General features: G+C 36.9%; 1 protein-coding gene across 2 annotated transcripts in view; it reads left to right on the forward strand.

Moving 5' to 3' along the window:
- Nucleotides 1–17085, forward strand: part of USP14 (ubiquitin specific peptidase 14) — a 44648-nt gene that overhangs the window by 4178 nt on the left and 23385 nt on the right. Inside the window, exons 2-4 of one of the 2 annotated variants that reach the window (XM_055324619.1) lie at nt 54–199; nt 2293–2325; nt 16822–16926. In XM_055324619.1, coding sequence (XP_055180594.1) covers nt 54–199; nt 2293–2325; nt 16822–16926 — 284 coding nt within the window. The remainder of the gene's footprint in view (nt 1–53; nt 200–2292; nt 2326–16821; nt 16927–17085) is intronic. The other variant, XM_055324620.1, reaches the window with a different exon arrangement.

The following is a 17085-nucleotide window of genomic DNA, read 5'->3' on the forward strand; positions in this document are numbered from 1 at the left end:
TCTGAAGTTCTTTTATTTTAATAAATGAAAAAAAATTATGGTTTTGCTTGCAGTTACCGTGAAATGGGGAAAGGAAAAATTTGAAGGTGTAGAATTGAACACTGATGAACCTCCAATGGTGTTTAAGGCTCAGCTTTTTGCACTGACTGGAGTCCAACCGGCCAGACAGAAAGTTATGGTGAAAGGAGGAACATTGAAGGTAAAATGTAGTCCAAATTTTTATTATATACTACTATATAATTAGTGGAAACAAACGCCAAAAAGTGTGTCAGTTGAGATATTTTTTTATTTGGCTAGAGTAGATAGTCTGAATTTATAACTGTCTTTTATTCATGTTAGTGTAGGAAGGAACATTGTAGCCATTTCAAAACACTGTATTATAAGAGCATCATTAAAATTTTCATTTTAAAATGCATTGTATCCAGTGAATATTCCCAGGCGTCAAAAGAGTAAGGAACTTTCCATTTGTCTCTGTTTGGAATTTTTTCCTCTGTGTTAAAAGTATTTTATTTTGCTTAGATTAATACAAAAATCTATCTATCTCCTTAGTAGTTTTCTTTTATGGAGTGAAGCAAATATTCTGTTAAAACATGGAACAATATGGTAGATTAAAAAAAAAAAGACTATAAAAAAAGACTATAAAAGGTATTTCTTTACATGCATTTGAATATTGAAATTCAAAATATTTCAACATCTTTACCAAAGCACTGGCTCTGGAATACTGGAAAACTGTTAATTTTTTCTTTTAGCCTGTTTAATATTCTGTGCATTAAAAAAGAGGTATTGCTTAGGAATAATCACTGTTTAAAACCTGTTTGGAAGTGGGAGAAAAAATTTTTGTTTAAAAAGAGAGAACATTACTTTTCCTTTAGTTCCATGGAATGGTCACATCAACTACAGGTAGGAATCTAAGCTTACTGGCATCATTGGTGACAGGCCACAAAAAGATGCAAGTATTATTGTTGTTTGTAATACGGTGGAAGTATAGTTTAAAAAAATATTATCCTCAAGAGTTAGATACGAAATGCCAAAGAGCAGTTGTTAACTTTAGAGATATGGCTTGGTTGCCCCTCAGCTGGGCAGTAAAACTAATGTTGGTAAAGAACACATTGTTTCCCCTCCAAGGTGCAATATGAGTGTTCAGTCATTCGAAACTTGATAGCCCAATTTGTGATGAGCTGTATATTGGTGGTGTACTATGGAGAATTACAGAAAGATGGTAATTAAATGAAACTGACTACCAAATAGCTATCACTTAGTGAATAATTATTCTGTGCCAGACTTTTATTTTCATTAATTCCCAATTGTATGTATTCTTAAAATGAGGAGAGTAAATATATTTTATGATTTCATAAATGAGAAAACTTAGCATCAGAGATTTAGGTAACCTATAGCAAGGCACCAGAAGAGCATGCAATATACAAATCAAGCAGATCTCGGTTCATTTTTCATTTTTGTGTACCCTCAGATAAGTAAGTGATCTGAGTGAGCATATATAGTTATCATTTCTTACGATTAGTAGTAATGGCCCTTAAACTGAGAAGGACATTTAGGAAGTTACTGTTGCACTTTGAAGCAGGATGTCCAAAGAAATAATTAGTGGCACCACCAAAGAGGAGGATATTGGGTGCCTGGCATCATCTATATAAAGGAAGGAATAATATGGAAATGACATCCTGTGAAGGGAGAGAGCTTAGCTGCAGTATGCCAAGATATCTGTGGGCTAATCATGACATTAAAAATTGTTTCAGTTGAAACAATTGAAAAAGTATTTAATTGCTTAATGTGAAATTTAAGACTTGAAAAACGTTTGTGGACTTAAGAAAAGTTATTAAGGGTTAGTTTGCCTCTGGTAGTCCTAGTATAATTTTTAATAGCACTTTCATTCTCAAGAATCTCCTGCTTTGGACAATAAATTATATAATTCTAATTACGTAGACCTATTTCACAAGTTACTCTTCATTCCTGTCACATAAGCTGATTATTAGCTTTGCTGGTTCCATACGTGTAACAAATATGCAAAAAGTTAGTATCTGTCATCATTCAGGTGTTTTTTAGTCTTTTTGGTACTGTCAGGTTGTCTTTTACATTGTCTTTTGTAGTTTAGGCTTTTGTTAGACTTACCGGCTTTAAGACTCCATTTGAAAAAATACTTTTGATTATAGTAATCTTAAGTAAAATCTGCCTACAGAAAAAATTTATTCTGTTTTGGAGTAGTTTAAAATTAGTTGATTATTAGAATATGTTCAAATTATACAGGAGTTAAATGTTTTTCATTTGTTTTTAAAACAGGATGATGATTGGGGAAACCTCAAAATAAAAAATGTAAGTATTATAAGAGCCTTTGTTACAATTCAGTTTCATTCTTTTTTTCTTTTTTTTAGCATTTTATTTATCTGACAGAGAGCACAAGCAGGGGGAGCAAGAGAGGGAGAAGCAGGCCCTCCACTGAGCAGGGACCCCAATGTGGGGCTTGATTCCAGGACCCTGGGATCACAACTTGAGCCAAAGGCAGATGCTAACTGAGTCACCTAGGCGCCCTATAATTCAGTTTCTTAATTATTACACACAAATGCATTCCAAATGCTTTTTTTTCCATATATAATATATCCAGTTGTTTCATTGGTATCTATTGAAAATACTTTCCTTTTCCCGTTGACTTACTTTGGAGTCTTTCTTGAAAATCCATTATATGTAGGTTTATTTTTGGACTCCTATTTCATTGATATATTTGATTATAACTTATGCTGGTACCCATGGTCTTAGTTATTAAAGCTTTATAGTAAGTCTTCAAATAACATAGTATAGGTTCTCCAACTTCTGCAAGAATATTGTAGCTGTTTTAGCTCCTTTGCATTTCCTTATAACTTCAGAATAAGTCTGTCAGTTTTTACAAATGGACTCCTGGAATTATGAGATTGTATTGTTTGGTTAGTTTGGGGAAAATGGGCATCTTAACAGTATTGAGTATTAAAATCCTTAAATATGATGTACTCTATTTAGGTCTTGATTTCTCTTAGCTGGGTTTTGTAGCTTCTTAGTGTAGGATCTCTGTGGTTTTTGTTAGATTCTCTGAACTTAAGATTTCAGGCTGTTGAAAATGATATTTTAAAAAAATTTTGTTTTCCAGTGTTTATGGGTAGATTATAAAAATGTAGTTTATTTTCATCTTGTGACCTTGCTAAATTCACTTAATAGTTTCATTAGTTATTTTTTAGATTCCATTGGGCATTTTTTATGTACATGATCTTGTTATTTGCATTTGCAGATTTTAGAGGAATTTTTCTTCTTCCTTTTCAATCTTTATGACTTCTGTTTCTTTTTTTTATTTTTTTTTTATTTTTTTAACTTATGATAGTCACAGAGAGAGAGAGAGAGAGAGAGGCAGAGACACAGACACAGGCGGAGGGAGAAGCAGGCTCCATGCACCGGGAGCCCGATGTGGGATTTGATCCCGGGTCTCCAGGATCGCGCCCTGGGCCATAGGCAGGCGCCAAACCGCTGCACCACCCAGGGATCCCCCTTCTGTTTCTTTTTATTGACTTAATTCCCTGGGCTAGGACTTCTAATATAGTGTTGAATAGAAAGTGGTGAGAATGGGCATCTTTGTCTTATCCTAACTTGTTCACTAAGACTTTTTAAATTATGAATGGCTGTTGAATTTTATTAAGAAGATCATATGATTTTCTTACTTTATTCTGATAATCTGGTTAGTCTCAATTTTTTTTTAAAGATTTTATTTATTCATGAGAGACACACAGAGAGAGAGAGAGGCAGAGACATAGATAGAGGGAGAAGCAGGCTCTATGCAGGAAGCCCGATGTGGAACTCGATCCTGGGACTCCAGGATCACGCCCTGAGCCAAAGGCAGACGCTTAACTGAGCCACCCAGGTGTCCCAGTCTCATTAATTTTTAATTGTTAAACATTGTATTCCTGGGATGTACAGCTCTCAAGTTTTTTGGTTTTTGCAGGCCCATTTATATTCCTAAAGATTACTATTTTTAAACCCCAAAGAGTTTCATCTATATGTTATATCTATTGATATTTATCCTATTAGAAATTAAAACTGGAATTAAAAAACCTATTTATTTAGAAATAACAGTGACAAACCTGTTACATGTTAATTTTATATTTTTAAATGTTTTCCAAAAAATATTGTGAAGGACTGGCAGTGTTCTGTATTTTCACAAATCTCTTGAAAACCTAGCTTCTATTAAAGAAGATATTTGAATTCTCATATTTGTCTTTGCATTCAATCTGTTGTAATACACTGTTTTAGTTGAGGTACATAGAAGAAATCTGCCTTCACACAGTTAAATAGTTGGGAATGGGAGACATCTTTTTGGATAAAATTGTAAACATTCTTCTTTCATAGTACACTCAAACTCAACATATAATAGCTTATTATTGGTTAGTTTGTGGTAGAAATCACATCAGTGATCTTTGTACATGAAAATATATTTGTAACTGGAAAGATAACAAGTACATAATGACAGATATAAAATGCTAATTTTCACTTGAAAGCTCTAATTTTGTCATTGGCAATTAACTATATATAGTCAGTTGTTTTTCTTAAGGCAGCAGACTCCATTTATTTTTGAGAAAATGTTGGCTAAATATTTGAGTATAAAACCCATAATTTGTAGTAGTTTTAAGTAAAGATAATAGTCATTGAAAAAGCAACTAGTCCACTTTGCAATTCAGACATTTACACAAGCTTATCCTGAAGAAAATGATCGTACTTTGGTATGCGGATGTGTTATTTCTATAGATACACACACACACACACACACACACACACACACACACACACTTTTTTTTTTTTTTAGAGGGATGGGGGTAGGGGCAGAGAGGAGAGAGAAAGAGAATCTTAAGCAGACTTTGCCCAGCAGGAGCCTAACGCACGTCTCAGTCTCACCACCCTGAGATCATGACCTGGGCCGAAATCAATAGTTGGACAGTTTGGCTGAGCTACCCAGATGCCCCACTGATAGTTTTTTAAGAGACTTTTTTTTTAAGATTTTATTTATTTGAGAGAGTGAGTAAATGAGAGCACAAGTAGCAGAGGGAGAGGGAAAAGCAGGACTCCCCTCTGAGCAGGGAGCCCCATGTAGAACTAAATCTAAGGACTCTGGGTTCATGACCTGAGCCCAAGGCAGATGCTTACCCAACTGAGCCACCCAGGGCCCCATAGACTTTATTTTTCAGAACAGTTTTAGGATCACAGCAAAAACTGAGTGGAAGAAACAGAGCTTTCCTATATATCCTCTACCCCACACATGCAGAGCCTCCTCCATTGCCAGCATCCCCTACCAGGATGGCACATTTGTTATAATTGATGAACTTACATTGACACATCATTGTTGCCCAGTGTAAACCAGTCCATGGTTTACATTAGGATTCACTCTTGGTATTGTACATTCTGTGGGTTTGGACAAATGTATGAAGACATACAATGATGTATTCACCATTAAAGTGTCAAACAGAGGAGTCTTATTGGCCCCAAAACTCATCCCTTGAACCCCCTGAAAACCATCGATATTTTTACTGTATTCATTGTTTTCACCTCTTTCCAGAATGTCATGTAATTGAAATCCTACAGTATATGTCCTTTTCAGATTGACATTTCCTTTTCTTTTTAAAAATTTTTTTAAAAAGATTTTATTTATTTATTCATGAGAGACAGACGAAAGAAAGAAAAGAAAAGAAAAGAAAAGAAAAGAAAAGAGGGCAGCCCCGGTGGCCCAGTGGTTTAGCGCCACCTTCAGCCCGGGGTGTGATCCTGGAGACCCGGGATCGAGTCCCACATCAGAGTGGAGCCTGCTTCTCCCTCTGCCTGTGTCTCTGCCTCTCTCTCTCTGTGTCTGCCGTGAATAAATAAATAAAATCTTTGAAAAAGAAAGAAGGAAGGAAAGAAGGAAGGAAAGAAGGAAAGAAAGAGAAAAGAAAGAAAAGCAGAGACATAGGTAAAGGGAGAAGTGGGTTCCCCACAGGGAGCCCGATGCGGGACCGGATCCTGGAATCCGGGATCACGCCCAGAGCGGAAGACAGACGTTTAACCACTGAGCCACCCAGGCCGTCCTTAGATTGACTTTTTTTTTACTTAGTATGCATCTAAGTTCTTCCATGTCTTTTATATATTTATTTGAAAGATTTTATTTATTTATTCATGAGAGACACAGAGAGGGGGTGGGGGCAGAGACACAGGCAAAGGGAGAAGCAGGCTCCATGCAGGGAGCCTGACATGGGACTCGATCCCGGGTCTCCAGGATCACACCCTGGGCTGAAGGCGGCACTAAATCCCTGAGCCACTCGGGCTGCCCCCCTCCATCTCTTAAATGGCTTTAGTAGTAGTTCAGTTCTTTTTAGTGCTGAATATAGTCCATTTTCTGGATGTACCACAGTTTATTCAAATACCTACCAAAGGAGATCTTGGTAGGATCTTGAAGGACGAGTAAGTTTTTCTTTTTTTTTTTTTTTTTAATGAGTGCTTCCTATTTCATTACAAATTCTGTTGATTTCAACAGAATATCAAAAAGAAATGTATTCAAAGGTTGAGATTTAAGAAAATTAATAATTTTTAACAGTTCATTTGATAGCATTACTTTGCTATCAGAGTTCAATATTGTTAATATTTTTGGCCTCTAGTGATTTACCACCATTAGTGCAGGTGTCAGCACAGTGAAAAAGGGACAATCACATTTTAGTATTATGAAAATAGTTTTCATCTTGTTCGCTCTGTGAAAGAATTTCAGAGATCAGTAGTGGTGCACAGACACTTTGAGAACTGGGACAATCCCCTTGAGTCATGATTTATTTATCTCATTTATGTATTGCTAGATTGAATTTTCACCTTTTTTTAAAAAAGGTAATTTGTATATATATTCTTGAGGGATATTAGTATTTTTATTTGGGGACATATTACCCTCTCTTTTCTTTTTTTTTTTTTTGGTGGCCCGTACGGGGACCCTCTCTTTTCTGAATGAGTTTGTGTAAAATTGGTATTATTTCTGTAAATACTTGAAATAATTTACCAGTGAATTTTATCTGGACCTGGATTCTCTTTATGGGAATTTGACTGATAATTCAATTTCTTTAATAGATACAAAGTATTTAGATGTTTTTATTTTTTTTTAAATTATCTTATTTTATTTATTTATTCATGAGAGAGAGAGAGAAAGGGAGAGACACAGACAGAGAGAGAAGCAGGCTCCTCACATGGAGCCTGATGTGGGACTCGATTCCAGGACTCCAGGGTCATGCCCTGAGCCAAGGCAGATGCTCAACCGCTGAGCCACCCAGGCATCCCGATTTTGTTTTTGTTTTTGTTTTTTTTTTTAAGATTGTATTTATTCATGAGAGAGACAGAGAGAGAGGCAGGGACAGGCAGAGGGAGAAGCAGGCTCCATGCAGGGAGCCCGACATGGGACTCGATCCAGGGTCTCCAAGATCATGCTCTGGGCTGAAGGCGGTGCTAAACCGCTGAGCCACCTGGGCTTCCCTGATTTTCTGTTTTTTAATGTCAGTTTTGGCGAGTTTTCTCTTTTGAGAAAATTTGTTTAAATATATTGAATTTATTGGCATAAAATTGTTCATAATATCCAAGATATTCTTTTTTTTTTTTAAGATTTTATCTATTTATTCATGAGAGACAGAGAGAGAGCCAGAGACATAGGCAGAGGGACAAGCAGGCTCCATGCAGGGAGCCCAATGTGGGACTCAATTGAGGCATTCCAAGATCATGCTCTGAGCCGAAGGCAGACGCTCAATTGCTGAGCCTCCAAGGCATCCCCAAGATACTCTTTAAATTTTTTTTTTTATTTATTTATGATAGTCACAGAGAGAGAGAGAGAGAAGCAGAGACACAGGCAGAGGGAGAAGCAGGCTCCATGCACCGGGAGCCCGATGTGGGATTCGATCCCGGGTCTCCAGGATCCCACCCCGGACCAAAGGCAGGCGCCAAACCGCTGCGCCACCCAGGGATCCCCCAAGATACTCTTTAAAATTCTTTTTATGTTGCCTTTGTTTGTTGATGTTCTCCCGCCACCCCCCCCCCTTTATTCCCAATAGTGTTATGTCTTTGGTGTTTTGTTTTTGAATTTTTTAAAAATTTTTATTTATTTATGATAATCACAGAGAGAGAGAGAGGCAGAGACACAGGCAGAGGGAGAAGCAGGCTCCATGCACCGGGAGCCCGATGTGGGAATCGATCCCAGATCTCCAGGATTGCGCCCTGGGCCAAAGGCAGGCGCCAAACCGCTGCGCCACCCAGGGATCCCTTGTTTTGTTTTTGGTCAGTATTTATCTATTAAGAATTTATCGGTATCCCTGGGTGGCTCAGTGGTTGGGCGTCTGCCTTCAGCCCAGGATGTGATCCTGGAGTCCTGGGATCAAGTCCTGCATCGGGCTCCCTGCATGGAGCCTGCTTCTCCCTCTGCCTGTGTCTCTGCCTCTCTGTGTGAGTCTCAAAAATAAATAAATAAAATCTTAAAAAAAAAAAAAGAATTTATCAATTAGTCTTTTCAACTTTTTACTTTGTTGACTTTATATATTACCCATTTTCTATTTTACGGATACCTACTCTAAATTATTTCCTCTTTTTCTGCCTTGGGTATAAATTGCTTCATTTTCTTGCTTTTTAATGTGTGTACTTAAATCATGATTTTTTTTTTTACTTTTCTTTCCTTATGTAGACACTTAAAATTATTACTTTCTCTTTAATCATTTGTAGTTGTATCCACAAGTTTTGATATGTTGTGTTTTTATGCAGTTAAATATTTTATTTATGTTGTGATTTTTTTGTTTGTTTTTTGACCCATGGATTGTTTAGAACTATGTTGTTATTGTTATTTGGGACTTTTTGTAATATATTTCTGTTCTTTATTTCTAATTTGATTCTGTTGTGGTCTTATACCAATATTATTTTGGTCCTCTGACATTTATTGACTCCTTTTTATGGACTGTATATGGCTCAGAAAGCCTGAAGTATTTATTATATGGTCTTAATAAGAAAAGTTTGCTGACTCTTGGAATAAAGAGTCTTAAGATGATGTCTTTGAACTGCTGCTCTAGGATTTATATTATGTATCTTTAACTTATCATCCTCTGCCTTAAATAACAAATGACTTCAGGTATAGGATAAGATTATTAAAATAGTGTACTTCCATTTCCCTGGTCCTTGGTGCTATTGTCGTATAGTTTACTTCCACATGTTAGAAATCTTATACTAGGTTCCTATTTTTGCTTTACATAGTCATTTAAAGAGATTAAAAATGTTTGCAACTCATTATTACTATTTTTGGGATTCTTCCTTTGGATCAAATATAAATTTTTCATCAGATATCATTTTCTTTCTCTTTCTTTCTTTCTTTCTTTCTTTCTTTCTTTCTTTCTTTCTTTCTTTCTTTCTTTCTTCTTCCTTGCTTTCTTTGCTTTCCTGTCTCTGTCTCTGTCTCTTTATTGAGAGACACACAGAGAGGGGCAGAGACATAGGCAGAGAGAGAAGCAGACTCCAGCCTGATGTGGGACTCAATCCCCAGACCCAGGATCATGCCCTGAACCGAAGGCAGTGGCTCAACTGCTGAGCGACCTAGGCGTCCCAGATAACATTTTCTTTTGCCTAGAGAATTTATACATTTCTTGCAGAGCCTACCTGTGAATTTTCTCTGCTTGTGTTTTTCTGAAAAGCTCTTTATTTCACCTTTATTTTTGAGAAACATTTTTGATAGATATAGAATTCTAGATTAATACTTTTTCTTTCAATACATGAAAAATGTCTTCTGATTTGCATAGTTGTCATTCTTTGTTGCTTTGCACAAAATGTATCCTGTTTCTCTTGATGCTTTTGAGATTTTTCTCATTGTCGCTTTTAAGCAATTTAACTATGTTTTGGAGAGGTTTTCTTTGTGTTTATTCTGTTTGAACTTCTTAGATTTGTCTGTTTACAGTTTTTCTTAAATTTGGAAAAATTTTAGCTATTATGTTGTGTGCCTTTCTCTTTTTTGAGACTACAATTACATATGTTGGGTAGTTTCGCTCATTGTAGAATTTTGGTCCCTTTTATTTGTGGTTGTGTGTGTGTGTCTGTATGTATCTGTTCATTTGTTGATGGATATTTGTGTTTCTACTTTTTGATTATTATGAACAGAACTGCTGGGAACCTTCATATTTGTAGATGCATGTTTTTATTTTTCTTGAGTAAATAACCTGTGAGTGAAATTGCTGGGTCATATGGTTAAGTATATGTTTAACTTTGTAAGAAACTGCCAAATATACTTTTCAAAGTGGTTGTTAAGCCATTCTACATTCTTATGAACAGTATACGATAGTTCTAATTGTTCTATACCATCACAGCATTTGATTGTTGTTAGTCATTTTTCTTTTAGCCATTCTAGTGGGTGTGTAGTGATACTTTCTTGTGGTTTTAGTTTACGTTTATCTGATGACTGATGATATTGAACACTTTTCCGAGCTTATTGGCAACTTCTTTATCTTCTTTTTGTGAAACACCGATTCAGATCTTTACCAGTTTTATTTTTATTTATTTATTTTTAAGATTTTATTTATTTATTTATTCATGAGGGACACAGAGAGAGAGGCAGAGACACAGGCAGAGGCAGAGGGAGAAGCAGACTCCATGCAGGGAGCCCAATGTGGGACTCTGTCCCAGCTTTCCAGGATCACAACCTGGCCTGAAGACAGACACTTAACCGCTGAGCCACCCAGGCGACCCAGGTGTACCTATTTTTAATTGGATTATTTTCTTAATTGCATTTAATTGCATATAAAGAATATATACTGGAATCAAGTCTTTTGTGGGATATATGTACCATGATATTTTCTCTCAGTTTTTGGTTTTTTAGTCTTTTTAATATGTTTTGTTGAGTAGAAGTTTTAAATTTTGTTGAAGTATAATCAGTTTCTTTAATGGTTTTGACTGTTTGCATCCCATCTAGGAAATCTTTGCTTGTGTCAAGGTCACAAGAGACTTCCTGTTTTCTAAAACTTTTACAAATTTTAGCTTTTATATTTAGGTATATCATCTGTTTTGAGTAGACTCTTATATTTGTTGTTAAGTAATGATTGAGGTTTATTTCTTTTCCTATGAGTATTCAGTTGTGTGAGCACATGTAAGTGTATTTCTGGATTCTGTTCTCTCCTGTTGATTTGTATATATATGTACCTTTACACCAGTCCCCAGTCCCCACTGTCTTGATTATTCAAGACTTGAAATCAAGTAGTATGAGTCTGATTGTTCTTTTTCAAAACTGTTGGCTATTTTAAGATCTTTGCATGTCCTTTGCACATTTTAGATTCTGCTTATTATTATTATTTTAAAGATTTTATTTATTTATTCAGGAGAGACACAGAGAGAGAGAGAGGCAGAGACACAGGCAGAGGGAGAAGCAGGGAGCCTGACGTGGGACTTGATCCTGTGTCTCCAGGATCATGCTCCGGGCTGAAGGTAGTGCTAAACCGCTGAGCCACCTGAACCACCCTCTGCTTATTATTTTCTACAAAAGAATCTGCTGGGATTTTGATTAGAATTACACTGATACTATATATCAAATTGGGACATCTTTTTTTTAATTTTGAAAAATTTTATTATTTTGTGAGAGAGAGCTTGTGTGATGAGTCGGGGGGCGTGTGCGGGGAAAGAGAGAGAATCTTAAGGTTTCACACTTACTGAGGAGCATGATGCAGAGCTTAATTTCATAGCCCTGAGATTATGACATGAGCCAAAATCAAGAGTCGGATGCTTAACTGACTGAGCCATGTAGGCACCCCAAAATTGGGGCATCTTTAGTATATGTGCTGCCAAAATGAGCACCCAAATTGGGACATCTTAATATTGAATTTTCTAGGGGTGCCTGAGTGGCTCAGTCGGTTAAACATCTGACTCTTGATTTCAGCTCAGGTGATGGTCTCAAGGTTGTGTGAGCCCCGCATTGGGATCAATGCTGGGTATAGAGCCCGCTAGGGATTCTCTCCCTCTCCCCTTCCTCCTCCCCTGTTCTCTCTGTCCCTGAAAAAAAAATACAGAGTCTTCTAGTTTATAAGCATGGCATATACTTCTTCATTATTTAGATCTTAAAATTTCTCACAACTGTTTTATATTTTCTTTTTTTAAAAAAGATTTTACTTATTTCTTTATTAGAGAGAGAGAGAGAGAGCGCGCGCACACACATGAGTAGAGGGTAGAGGGAGAGGGAGAAGCAGGCTCCTTACTGAGCAGGGAGCCCAGTGCTCCCAGGACTGAGATCATGACCTGAGCTGAAGTCAGATGCTTAATCAAGTGAGCCACCCAGGCGCCCTATTTTCTTTTCTTTTCTTTTTTTTTTTTTAAAGATTTTATTTATTTATTCGAGAGAGAGAGAGAGAGAGAGAGAGAGAGAGCCAGAGACACAGGCAGAGGGAGGAGCAGGCCCCATGCAGGGAGCCCGATGTGGGACTGGATCCTGGGTCTCCAGGATCAGGCCGTGTGCTGAAGGTGGCGCTAAACCCCTGAGCCACCCTGGCTGCGCTCTTTTTTTTTTTAAAGAGATTTATTTATTTATTTAAAAGAGAGCATGCATGTGGAGAGAGGGGCAAAGGGAGAGAACCTTTAAGTGGACTCCCTGCAGAGCATGAAGCCCAGTATGGGGCTTCATCTCATGCATGATCCATGAAATCATGACCTGAGCTGGAACCAAGAGTTGGATGCTCAACTGACTGAGCCACCCAGGCACTCCTTATATTTTCAATACTGGATCTTATGCATGTTTTTTTTTTTTTTTTGAAATGTCATTAAATATTTTATGGTATTTGATCCTATCATAAATGGTATTTTTCAAATGTCATTTTGCATTTGTTTAGTGTTAACACATAGAAGTAAAATTCATTATTGTATATTCTTGTATCCTATGATTTTGCTGATTTTTACATATTAGTGTTTAGGATAATTAAGGTTAGGATATAATCATGTTGCAAATAAAAATGGTTTTATTCTTTCCTTTTCAATAATCTCCATGCCTTTTCTTTCTTCCTTGCTTTATTGCACCAGTTAGGATTTTCAGCACAATGTTGAGAAGTGGTTGATAGTGCATACATCATTGCTTTTTTCCTGATCTTAAGAGAATAGTCTTCAGTTTTGGCTAGAGTTGCTTTATAGATGTTCACCATTAGTTTGAGGAAGTTCTCTATTTGTAGTTTGCTGGGACCTTTTATTCATGAATGGGAGTTGGATTTTTCAAATACTTTTTCCATCTATTGATCATTTTTAAAATCATTTAATCTGTTAATATGGTGAAATACATTGACTCTTTTGAATAGTAAACCAACCTTAAATTCTTGGGATAAACCGCATTTAGTCATTATGTATTTTTCCTTTTTATATATTGCTGGGTTCTGTTTGGTGGTTTTTTTGTTAATGATTGTTGTGTTTATTTTTGTGATAATTACTGGTTTATATATAGTTTTCTTGACTTGTCTTTGTATGCTTTTGCCATCAGTATAATCCTGTCCATATAAAATGGGTTAGGAAGCATCCCCACCTCTCCTCTTTTCTGAAAGAGACTTACTTTCTTCCTTTCTTTCTTTTTCTTTTTTTTAAGATTTTATTTATTTATTTATGAGAGATACACAGAGAGAGAGGCAGAGACAGAAGCAGACTCCATACAAGGAGCCTGATGTGGGACTCGATCCCCGGTCTCCAGGATCACGCCCTGGGCCAAAGGCAGGAGCTAAACTGCTGAGCCACCCAGGGATCCCCTGAAAGAGACTTTCTTGAAATGGCTCATAGAATTCTCCAGTGAATCTTGGAGATTTCTTTGTGGGAAGACTTCTAGTTAGGAATTTAGTGTATTTAATAAATGTAGGACTATTCAGGTGTTATATTTTCTTTGATATCTGTTCTGGTAATTGGCGTCTTTTAAGGAATTGGAGCATTTAATGTATAGTTTTAATTGTCGACTTGAGGGGCATAGTACAACCTTAACTATTCCTTAAGTCTCTAGTGTTGTTTTCTCTTTTTTCCCCCTGGTATTGGCAAATTGTGGTTTCTCTCTTTCTTCATTGTCTACACAAAGGTTTGTCAATTTCATTGATTTTCCCCCTCCCCAAAGAATCAAATTTTGCTTGTTTATTATTTTATTGATTTCACCTCTTTGCTTTATTTCCTTCTTTTACTTTGGTTTTAATGTATACTTTTTATTTTTTTATTTTATTTATTTATTTTTAAATTTTTATTTATTTATGATATATATATATATATATAGAGAGAGAGAGAGAGAGAGACAGAGAGGCAGAGACATAGGCAGAGGGAGAAGCAGGCTCCATGCACCGGGAGCCTGACGTGGGACTCGATCCCGGGTCTCCAGGATCGCGCCCTGGGCCAAAGGCAGGCGCCAAACCGCTGCACCACCCAGGGATCCCTAATGGATACTTTTTTAAAAAAGATTTTATTTGTTTATTCCTGAGAGACACAGAGAGAAAGGCAGAGACACAGGCAGAGGGACTCGATCCCAGGACCTTGGGATCACAACCTGAGCCAAAGGCAGACCCTCAATCATTAAGTCACTCAGGCATCCCTACTTTGGTTTTAATGTATACTTTTTCTAGCTTCTTGTGGTGGAAGCTTAATTTCTTTTAAGCCTTTTTGGTTACTGTTTGTATCTTTGTGTTTTGCTTTACTGATTTTTTTTATGTGTTTCTATGTAGTGTAATCTTTTTTCCATTTTTTTTCTTTTAAATTTTGACTGGTTTTACAAGAGTTTTCAAAATTTATGTAGTAATATTAGTCCTTTTGTCTTTTATGTCAATTTTATTATTTTTTATTTTTATTTTTATGTTTTTTTAAGATTTTAGTTATTTATTCATGAAAGAGAGAGAGAGGCAGGGACACAGGCAGAGGGAGAAGCAGGCTCCATGCAGGGTGCCCGGTGTGGGACTCGATCCCAGGACTCCAGGATCACGCCCTGGGCCAAAGGCAGGTGCCTAACCGCTGAGCCACCCAGGGATTCCCTTATGTCAATTTTAGAAAATCTTCCAGCAAAGCAAGATTTTTTTTTTTTTTGATTCACTTGCATGTTTTTGTAATTTTTTATTTATTTTAAAAGTATTTATTTATTTATTTATTTATTTATTTATTTATTTATTTATTTATTTATTTTAGAGAAAGAGAGCTTGAGAGCATGCGCACAAGTTGAGGGAGGGGCAGAGGGAGAGAATTTTCAAGCAGATTCCCCACTGAGTACAGAACCTGGCCCTGAGAGGCTTGATCTCATGACTCATGAGATCATGACCTGAGCTGTAAACAAGAGGTGGATGCTTAACCCTCTGAGCCACCCAGGCACCCTTTGTTTTATTTTTAAAATCTGTAATTTGTAATTCATTTTGGGTATGGCATACTATGATATGGAGAACTGAGGATATATTTTTCTATATTATTATCCAGTTTTTCCCAACATTCTTCATCATATAATCTATTTTCTTTAAATGGCATTGTTTTAGTCTTTCTTCTTTTTTAGAAATTTCTTAGCTTTTTTTTTTTTTTTTTTAATTTATGATAGTCACACACAGAGAGAGAGGCAGAGACACAGGCAGAGGGAGAAGCAGGCTCCATGCACCGGGAGCCCGACGTGGGACTCGATCCCCGGTCTCCAGGATCGCGCCCTGGGCCAAAGGCAGGCGCCAAACCACTGCGCCACCCAGGGATCCCCTCTTAGCTATTGTTATGGATATAAACTTGGTACATGAATGAATCATTCTCTTTTTCTCTTTTTTTTTAAAGATTTTATTTATTCCTGAGAGACACAGAGAGAGGCAGAGACATAGGCAGAGGGAGAAGCTAGCTCCCTGCGGGGAGCCTGATGTGGGACTCGATCCCAGGACCCCAGGATCACGACCTGAGCCAAAGGCAGATGCTCAACCACTGAGCCACTCAGGCATTCTTCTCAAAATAATTCTATTCAAATGTAATTAATTGTTACAGTTATACAATAGATATTCACAGAATGAATGTTATCTGCATTTAGTTTGTTATGGGGAGAAATGATTTCACTAACTGTTAATGATCATTTTGAGAATTCCCTATCCTCTGATATTGTAAATGTTCTCTATTGTCTTTATGACAGTATTTATTTTTCCCCAGTTTGAGATGTAATTAATGTGGATTAAAATTAGCCTATTTTTAGTGTGCAGTTTGAATTTGGTTATTAGTTTTCTACAATCATGTAACCAGCATCACAATCAAGATACAGAAGTTCTACCATTCTGAAAAGTCTCCATAAGCAGGGGACCTCTGCCCTGAAGCAGTCACCTCAGTACTTTTTTTTTTTAACTGTTAGTGGTTTTTAGTATATTGACAAGAGTTGTGTAATCTTCACCACAATCTAATTTTAGAACATTTCTGTCACCCCAGAAAGAAATAGATATCTGTTTAAAGTCACTCCCTCAGGGCTTCCAGGTGGTTCAGTTGGCTAAATGTCTGCCTTTGGTTGGGTCATGATCCTAGGATTCTGGATTGAGCCCCATGTCAGGCTCCCTGCTTAGTGGGGAATCTACTTTTTCCTTCTCCTTCTATTCTTCCCCTCACTCATGCAGTCTCTCTCTCTCACATAGCTTCTCAAATAAATAAGATCTTTAAAACAATAAAGTCACTCCATCTTACCACTTTTAGCCCTAGCAACCACTAGTCTACTTTATGTCTCTGTAGATCTGCTTTTCCTGGCAAATAGAAACATGCAATATGTTGGATTATTCTGTGTCTGGCTTCTTTCATTGGACATAAACGTTACCAACTTTTGAGCATTTTTATGAAATTAAGTTTTTTTTAAAACAGGGAATGACTCTACTAATGATGGGGTCAGCAGATGCTCTTCCTGAGGAACCCTCAGCTAAAACTGTCTTTGTAGAAGACATGACAGAGGAACAGTTAGCATCTGCGGTAAGATATATTTGATTGCTACTTTTTGGAAGACATACCACATTTTGCATATTTGATTGATAAAGTTACTAAGATGCCTTTCAGAAAGTAGCATCTAAGTGTTTTTGAAGATTTGGGGCGCCTGGGTAGCTCAGTTGGTTAAGTGTCTGACTCTTGATT

The sequence above is a fragment of the Nyctereutes procyonoides genome, unplaced genomic scaffold (assembly GCF_905146905.1).
Source record: "Nyctereutes procyonoides isolate TBG_1078 unplaced genomic scaffold, NYPRO_anot_genome, whole genome shotgun sequence".
NCBI lineage: Eukaryota > Metazoa > Chordata > Mammalia > Carnivora > Canidae > Nyctereutes > Nyctereutes procyonoides.